The following is an 8968-nucleotide window of genomic DNA, read 5'->3' on the forward strand; positions in this document are numbered from 1 at the left end:
GAAATGAGGATGAGGGGAAGCCGCTGAGAGTCGCTTCTTTTCTTTTTGCTAAACGTGTAGACACGCATATTGTAACTGCATAATCATATATAAATCATATATTTTCACAATCAGACTCACCTTCCGCACTCCGTGTTGAAAGAACCGTCTTGGTAGCTCTCCGCTCCGCTTCCGCTTTTTACGACCACAAAAACACCATACAACATGTCCGACGATGCTGCTGATGTGGACCCCTGTGCCATGGACAACAGTGAATCTCACTTTGGCTTGCGGATTGGGTCCATCTTCATCATATTGGTTACGTCAGTTATTGGCACAGTACTCCCTATCATCTTGAGACAAAGCAGTTTCGTTCCAAGGCCGGTGTTCGAGTGAGCCGAAATATCCTTCACGTGTTCTAAAGACGTCGCGGCTGATAGGGTTATACAGTTTTGCCAAATACTTCGGTTCAGGCGTAATCATAGCAACAGCGTTTATACATCTCTTAGCACCAGCATGGGAAGAGTTGACTTCAGAGTGTCTGAAAGGCGCATGGGAGGACTATGTGAGTCGATCTTGGTTTGTATACAGAAATGCTTCCCGCTGATCGCATTTAACACAGGATTGGGCACCTGCCATCGTTATGGCTGCTGTCTACTTCATCTTCTTTGCTGAAGTCGCCGCTTATCGAGCGGGTACACGACGACTAGAGCGATTGGGCATCAATTACAGTGTGTCTCCTTTGTGTCCTCGCGAAGCCGACATTAGCTGACATCTTCCGCAAGGCTCCCACGCTCACGACGAGACTGATGCGCACGCGCACTCCCACAGCCACGAACCTCCTCTTGGCGTGGATGTCACTGCCCCTGCTCCCGACCATCACATTCATCCCGACCATTCCAACATCGCCTCTCATCCTCACGGACATCATCGCACACCATCGGGCGAGAAGGACAAGGATGTGGAGTCTGCCTCTGATGTCTCGACTGTGAACCAGCTTCCTAGTCAAGCTGAGGCTGCTGCTCAGCTTATCGCCGTTGCAGTTTTGGAATTCGGTGTCGTTCTTCACTCGTGAGTTTTCCTCAAAAAGCTCTTGCGTCTAGCATGCATTGACTTATTCTCCCAGTGTTATCATCGGTCTTACTCTCGCTGTCGACGAATCCTTCGTTACCCTCTTTATTGTCATCATCTTCCACCAAATGTTCGAAGGTCTCGGTCTCGGTTCCCGTCTCTCAATCCTCACTCTTCCCGAAAATCTGTGGTGGACGCGATACGCCGCCGCCATTTTCTACTCTCTATGTACACCTGTTGGCGTCGCCATCGGTCTCGGTGTTCGATCCACCTACAACGGTAACGGTGCGAAAGCCAACATCATTTCAGGTGTCCTCGATGCGACTTCTGCTGGTATCTTGCTTTACACCGGTCTCGTCGAATTGCTCGCCCATGAGGTGTTGTTAAACCCCAGGATGATGAAGTCGAGCAACTCCAAGTTGGCTTATGTCTTCTGCTGTATGCTTTTAGGTTCCGCTCTCATGGCGTTACTTGGTCGATGGGCGTAAGAAATGAAGGAAATCCGTGAGAAGATTATGTCGTAGATGTTCAGCAGGCCTGCTATCTGGGATATCTAGATGTGCATTTTTATATAGATTATGACCTAGACAATTAATTAATGCATAATGAGTTATCTGTATGACATGTTGTTCGAAAAGTCCCTGCCTCATTTTTTAGATTTGTTACATCAACCTGAACAATACAGCACCGATTGGCGGCAAATCATGTCATCCGGATGTAATTCATGATATGGTTGACTTACTTTAACTCTATCAAAGCACAGCACCTAATGGCGTCTATCCCATAGCACGACATAGAAAGTTGACTACAAAACAGCAACGAGATCGGTCCAGCCTAATAGTAGGTAGTTACCTGAGACTTTTGCGATGTTTGACAGGCTTGCTTTTGACTGCTTCTTGATGGAAAGATCGAATACCGCACCCTTAAACCGAGCAGTATTTGCACTGTCAAGTAGAGAAAGAATAGCAAACAGTTAGAGATTATTGAGATTACGAACTAAACAGCAAAAATGTGGAACGATGGGACGACCACCACTGCGATCTTTAACCTGCTGTCGGTTTCCACCACGACTGGCGCCCACGAAGTTCGACACCCATCAGGTTACAATTGCAGAATGATAGATAATAAGACTTGGTTGAAAGATTGTGCGCGATTCTTGAAAAAATGGGAGGTGACAGGTCAAGAACAAAACGAAATTGAGAGAAATGCGATCCTGGGGTTGCATGAAGTTGACTTACTGTACAATTCAACAGATAATTGCAATTACATATCGTCGTATACATTTATAAGGGATCCAAAACTATACTTTTTTTACAGCATCTCCATGCCAGCAGGCGTTGTTGTTCGAGACTCATCAATCCCTTTCCTCGCAACTGGCTCCGCCTTGACAGCAGAATCCCTTTCCCAATAATCAAAGTCTAGAGGGAAAAAAGGATTAATGTAGAGTGCTATACCAGGTGAAGTTCGGGCGATGAAGTCCTCATCGAGGATGGCAATACTCTGGTGTTGAAGCCAAATGCGAAGATTTGGAAAAAGGAAATGATGAGGAGTAACGCCAACAGGACCAGGGTAATTGAAGACTGCATGGAACGGAATGCTGGGGTGGGGACGTTATGTTGATAGATGGAGAGGAGAAATGGAGAATAAGGAGGAAACCCAAAAGGATAAAAAAGGGAAAAACTTGAAAGCGACATCCTCGTGGCATTGATATAGACAGTGAGTCGATCTGACAAATGACACATCTTTTGTGCGGTTCGTTTTGGTATCAAAACACGGACTCAACCAGTAGTGGATGGTTGAAGCTTACTCTTGATGAGAAATTAACCACGCGGCTTAGTGACTGCATGCAAAAAAAAAAACGTTTTTATTGAGATAGCTCCTTTCGAGTTGCCGCACCTTTGTTCCTGGCATGTTTCGTGGCCATTAACCACAAGTTTCAGCGTTCTTCGAAGGGTTTTGAGCATCAGAAGCTAGGTCCACCAAGTGAGTTTCTCTCGAGTCATTGCCAAGTCCGAGGTTGGGATACTCTTGTAAATCTCCAAGTCCGAGGAAGGCAGGTAGATCGGGCGATATGATGGGAGCTTCACACGATGTGGCAGAACAGACTCAATGAAAGACTACCGGCTGGTTAATGGTTGGTGTGAAGGCTGTGAGCCACGTGGACAGAAGCGGCCCCATCGTGGTTGATCCTAATCTCAGGCACCTCTGAGAATGAGTCTATCCATACTGACCGCATCTCTGTAAACGGAGTGATGATAAATCTAGACGAGAAAGATTGAGAAACGTGATGCCGCAATCCGCAAGGTGTTGCAGTCCGCAGGTAAGAGTCGTCAGTTGATACCACTGATCCCATTTTTATCCTTGACGGCAATTTGACGGTGATATTGAGACCTTCGCCGAGTGGCAGTACGGGCAAAGGTAAGTGATAATATGACGAACATGGGAAGATTAGAAACTACGCTCTGCTAATAATTGCTGACCATTTGAAGCCTTGTGTCGATGATGCGCTCTGTTGATTCAGTCATTTGGTTGATGAACGCTTTTAAAGCCGTCCGCTATGTCGCCGTGCCAATCAAATCGTTATCCAGCACCTGCCGTACGCTCTGCAGACATCAATCCTCCCAGTTCCCTGGATTTTTCTATTCAAGTCCTCAAATTAACCTCTGTTTTTCCGACCACATCCACCTCACCGGGAAACCTCATCAAACCATTTCATGCATTTGTTTCTACTCCTTCTTTCTATCCTTCCATCATTCTCTGCCTTTTGCGCTTCGATTTAGACGGACGGTTTGCCAGAAGTTTTAGCCTCCTTGGGAGGGGGGACAACATAGTTGGACTCGCCAGACTGACCGTTCTCCCAGAGTTGGTATCGCCTACCAACAATATCAGCCATATTTCCCTCATCTCCCTCCCAGCACCTTTTTTGCCGGCGTAATCCCAACCGATAAAGGTTTCGCGCTGCCGAAAAGGAAAACGAATTACTTACACGCCAATGACGGCACGCTTTTCAGCGGCGACACGGTCGGTCTCATTGAGAGCCTGTCGAAGGGCACGAGAGGCGATAGAGGTGTACTTGTTCCAACTGTTTGGATGTGTGATGGAATGGATGGGCAATTGGATTGAAGGTAGCGAAGATGGGATACGTCGATAGAGTTGAGTCCTGCCGTCAGCACCGTTCCTCCGATTTCTGCTTTTCTCCCATTGTTTCTGCACTCACGACATGAACTCTCTCCAGGTAGAAGACATTTTGGGTGATGTGATATTGTTGGTGCTGAAGTTGTAAGTAGACAAGCTCTGAGATGCACCAGAGCGGGCGCAGGGAGGGCGAGAGACTGCCTCGGCCGCAAGGTATAAGACCGAGTATTTCCGTTTGTGGCGGAAGGAGAGGTGAGGAAGCTTCATGCATAAGAACATGGATTTCAACTAACATAGAATGTAAGAAAAAAAGAAACCAAGAAGGCGACATAGCTCAGTTGGGAGAGCGCACGACTGAAGTTCATCAAGAAACAAATCGTGCGGTCCCTGGTTCGATTCCGGGTGGCGCCACACTTTTTGCTTATGGTGCAAACCATTCCCGCTTCTTGTTTTTGCCTCCTTCATCAACTCCAGTCTCACACGTCGCACCGTCATCTCGATCGATAATTTTTATCTCAGGTTCAGACATTGTTTTTGAACTTGTAATTATCCGCTGATCAACCAGAGGTACCATAACAATAACAAAAGGATGTTAAGCCCGAAACTCCGAACTATTACCGCTGGCTTCCTGCTCCTAGCGACTGTGGGCTCTTCAACGTTCGCCATGCTCCAGCCTGAAGCATATAATCGGTCATCTACTTCCTCCAACTCCATTGACAATAGGAAAGACCACTCCCAAGTATCTTTTTCAGGTAATGGAGATAAGGTCCGAGGAGAAGGGAATCCAGGGGGGCTGACAAGAGAGGAAGGGAGTTTAGTGGATGTTATTCTTGGTTCGGGAGGCTCTCGTGATCATGGTGTCAATGTTGGAGGGGATGTGACCACGAGGCCTACCGTGGCAGATATGTTGACGACTGAGCGTACAGCGAGTCTGTGGTGGAGTTATGCTAGAGACAGCGTCGAGATTGTATGTTGTCTCCTGTGTTCCTCCTCCACGCCCACTCTTCATCCTGCCTCATCGTTTAGTAATATTGGGTGCCGATCTTTGCTCCTTTGCTGACTTGTGATTAAGGCCAAGAGACTGGAGTCAAAGCTGAAGAGCTCGACAGTATTGGTCCCCGTCGATAAAGCCATCTTGGCGCTTGAAAAAAAACCGTGAGTCATCTTTCGCCTTTCCAATTGCGAAATCTCGAACAGAGGCAGAGTGCTAATGATGGCTTTTGTGATATGATAGGCACCAATCTCCCGGTCAGACGCCAGAAGACGCAGCTCTCAAGTTTATTAGTGCTCACATTATCGACGTACGTTCTTCTTTTCATTTGTCGTCATAACCCTTGACTTGTATGACTTACAATTCTTAATTCTTTGTCAAAATAGGGAACGCCCCGCGAAGGTACTCTGCCTACCCTCCTTCCGAACTTTTCAGTAGAGTTCGTGAAAGATGAGAGTGCCAAGGGGGGATGGAGGGTCCGACCTGGAGATGTAGAGGTCTTGGCGGAGAAGGACGGGGTGAACGGACGGGTCATGTATCTGGCAGAGGTCTTGCCTTTTCTGAACTGAGTGAACATTTCTAACTAGGGAGTGGACGATGTACCATGAGGGTCTTGTAGTCTTGTCGTTTCGAGAAGGAACTGAAGTATACGTCTTTATGTATTGGTATTTGTAGCGGCAATTGCTGATCTGTTGATCGAGCAAAGTGCAGATGACGATACTATGGCGCTTGACAATACTTCGAGCAGGTCTTGTTCCCTAAACAACAGTCCTCAAGCCTGTACCATTCAGTCGCTGAGATTGGACATGGTCCAAGGGGATCTGATATAGCCTATTGTCTATGAGAATAGGAAGGCTCTGATCATCGGCCAGATATGTCCAAGGGGACGTAACCCTGGACCGTCGGCCAAGAGCTCCTCACTATCTCTATAAAGGAATCGAGGTGTATTTTTGATGTTTATAGTAATGATTGTATTTATTAATGATCATCCAAAGATACTAATATAGTGCAATCTAGTAATCATAATCTCCCTGACCATTCTGGGCCGTCTTGTCCTCATCAACCATCATCTCTCGTCCTCTCAGACCTTCGCCTTGCGTCGTCCCGTTGGGCGTTTGACTCGGTTCTTCATCGTCAAAATATCTATCTTCGGCGTCTCGTTGAGCTATAGGATCTCCTCCCGGAGGATCCACAAAGTCTATCGGGGAGTAGTCTATTGTCTATAGTGATACGAATCGGATGTAATCAGCTGATTGATTTGGTAAGAAAAACAGGCATTTACGTCTAGACCATCGAGGAAAAGTTCTAGCAAACGCTTCTCGAACGCAAGCTCAACTTCTTGTTGGTCTTCTGCCATCTGGGGCCGTTGGTTTGCTCCGAACCGCTCTTCCTCCTCATCGCTTTCCTCTTCAAACTCTTCCCCTTCTTGATCTAAGCGTCTCTCCATTCGTTTTGCAGCTCTCACATCCTCTGCCTCCCTCTCTTCCTCCATCAACCTCAAAAACCCTCCAAGCTTTCTCACCTGCTGGTTCCCAGCAGTTCCTTTCATAAATGATGACTCTGCCCATGCCGCTTCTTCCTCAGCGCTCTCGCTGATCGGAGCGAATGGATCGCCGCCCATGCGTTCCCAAAGGAGAGGCCAGCGGAGCCTTCCTTGAGAGGCAGTGAGGAATGATGGATGTGTGGTGGAATGAATGAGCCTTCGGCGCTTGATGGATGGGATTAAAGTGCGTGTTTTGGGTGGAATGATAGCGAATGGTTCCAGAAGAGACGGTGGGAGAAGATGGAGATATGCTCGGAGGAACTGGAGAGGTGGAAGAGGGAGAAAATCGGATGGAGGAAGCTGGAGGTGAAACAAAATGCGAGAAACATCTTCTTCTGGTATATCCTGGGGCATTGTCACTGCTGCGATATGATTTGGAGATGAAATGCCAATTCAAAATCATGCCTTGTAATTTTATTCACCAGACCAGCAGCATCCCAAATGGATGGCGATGGTGGAGGCATGGTCGGAAGGCGAGGCCGGAGGAGTTACGTAAATGAGATGGATTTTGTTGCTAGCCCGCGGCGCAGCAGACAACATCTGATCTTCGTTCGTTGCTTCTCCGTCCGTTTATGTGTCCCGCAAGGACGTTCCTTAACCCATATAACCTTCGCCGACACCAATGGTACAATAGCAAGGGAGATACATAAGGAGAATTGTTGGCTTTTAGGAATCATCAATGTCCCTCTGAGTGTCAAGTGTACCTGACTGATTGGCACCCGAATTTGTGACTTCATCCACCATTTCATTACCCATCATATATATATCATCTGTCTTCCCTAAAAGCATGAAGTCCATTGTGGGTACCAATGGAGGGCTAGGGCCGGTTAATGGCATAGAGCCGTAATTGGTCAGCAATCGCGCTGGGGGGGGGGGGGGGAGAAAGAGCCAAGGTCGTGGCTCATCTGTTTCTTTCTGCTGTACATTTCTTTCAACTTTCCCTATGCAACATAATAGGTGTTGTGAGATGTCTATGAAGACTTAAAGGGAAGGAAAGAACTGTAATAGAATCTAATGGAAGACATGAAACCAGTCACGCCACAAAGGGCCTCTCTCTGAATCTCCGGCTTCCCTCCCATTGTCCCCATTTGCTCGCTCATACAACAATAGGCACATAAATAACTAACAAATTAGAGGTGTGCAGACCAAGTCCATAGCTACCCGGTCATTATTGCATGAGATAGTTGAATCACAAATAAGCCCACAGCGCAGGAAGTTCATTGGCTTGTAAAATGCTGGCATAAGTTCCCCTTTTAGAAAACGAAGTAGTAGTTGGATTACTTACTTCACAGAAATAAACATCTTTTACACTGACCACTTATATATGACTGAGCTAGACCTGCTCCATAGACCCAGGAAGGCTGGATGGGTGTGCAATGCGTCATCAACCATAGGAGGACTCGCAGATGGAATTTGATACATGATCCCTGCGTCGAGGAACTAATTTTTCGCCAAGTTATTGTCAAATTCTGAACATTAATGGTGTCAACATGCTTGACACAGCCATTTCCTTAGCATTCAAGACAGGCTATGAACTGCTGTAAGTAGAGTAAACTTGATCCTTTGTTGGTGATTGAGATGGCCTAGGCGAGGATACTAAGGAGATAGCACATCCCAGTATATTGAAGTGGTCCTTTATTAATATTAAGTCCTTGCTGGAAAAAAAATTCCACCACGCTCTCCCTCGTCGCCCGGACCTGGGGTCATCCGGTAGCCTTCATCCTCATCGCTGCTCCTCATCCGCTTCCCTTCGTCCTAGCCGGATAACTGCTTTCAATAGCGACATTATGATCTTCATTAATCTCCTCCCCAAATCAGTTTCATGCCCGTCACCATCCTGCGCCTCGTTCCATGCGGATACCATCCGACTGCTGTTCAGGGTCTGTCGCTCCACGAGCGCGAAAGCACCACAGTTTGGCGTCAGGTACCAGATCGATTGTCATGTCGTATTGACGAAGTCGCAACGGAAATCAAATCATGGACATATTGATTGCGGATAGGGAAGGGAAGGAGCTTGTCCATTGGTGTTTTCCCCGCATTGGCTGGTATTTTCCCCTTCTCGGGACAAAAAGTTACTTCGTGACCCACTTCTCCGCAGTACATGATAGTTTTGGGTTCGTTGTTTGGGTCCGTTGCTCCTTTTCCGCTCGAGAGATTTGTTGATGTCGCCCTCACCCTGAAAATCTTTGAGAATACGAGTCCATTTTGGTGCCACAAAACACTTGAACGTGCTGATTAGGTCACTCTTG

At 47.1% G+C, this 8968-nt stretch overlaps 4 protein-coding genes across 4 annotated transcripts; 2 read left to right on the forward strand and 2 right to left on the reverse strand.

Annotated features, from left to right (window-relative positions):
* Positions 1–204: 204 nt before the first annotated feature.
* Positions 205–1538, forward strand: CNBD5880 (hypothetical protein; the record flags this gene model as incomplete). Its single annotated transcript, XM_770541.1, has 5 exons — positions 205–371; positions 430–544; positions 602–710; positions 765–1050; positions 1106–1538. The coding sequence occupies 5 exons, from the start codon at positions 205–207 to the stop codon at positions 1536–1538; spliced, it is 1110 nt and encodes a 369-aa protein (XP_775634.1).
* A 2288-nt stretch (positions 1539–3826) lies between these two features.
* CNBD5890 (hypothetical protein) lies at positions 3827–4296 on the reverse strand (the record flags this gene model as incomplete). Its single annotated transcript, XM_770542.1, has 3 exons — positions 3827–3968; positions 4037–4132; positions 4268–4296. The coding sequence occupies 3 exons, from the start codon at positions 4294–4296 to the stop codon at positions 3827–3829; spliced, it is 267 nt and encodes an 88-aa protein (XP_775635.1).
* Positions 4297–4774: 478 nt separating this feature from the next.
* Positions 4775–5745, forward strand: CNBD5900 (hypothetical protein; the record flags this gene model as incomplete). Its single annotated transcript, XM_770543.1, has 4 exons — positions 4775–5152; positions 5258–5340; positions 5420–5486; positions 5563–5745. 4 exons carry the CDS (start codon positions 4775–4777, stop codon positions 5743–5745), a joined length of 711 nt encoding a protein of 236 aa, XP_775636.1.
* A 444-nt stretch (positions 5746–6189) lies between these two features.
* CNBD5910 (hypothetical protein) lies at positions 6190–6797 on the reverse strand (the record flags this gene model as incomplete). Its single annotated transcript, XM_770544.1, has 2 exons — positions 6190–6396; positions 6459–6797. The coding sequence occupies 2 exons, from the start codon at positions 6795–6797 to the stop codon at positions 6190–6192; spliced, it is 546 nt and encodes a 181-aa protein (XP_775637.1).
* Between the last annotated feature and the right edge of the window lie 2171 nt (positions 6798–8968).

This window comes from Cryptococcus neoformans, chromosome 4, assembly GCF_000149385.1.
Source record: "Cryptococcus neoformans var. neoformans B-3501A chromosome 4, whole genome shotgun sequence".
Classification (NCBI taxonomy): Eukaryota; Fungi; Basidiomycota; class Tremellomycetes; order Tremellales; family Cryptococcaceae; genus Cryptococcus; species Cryptococcus deneoformans.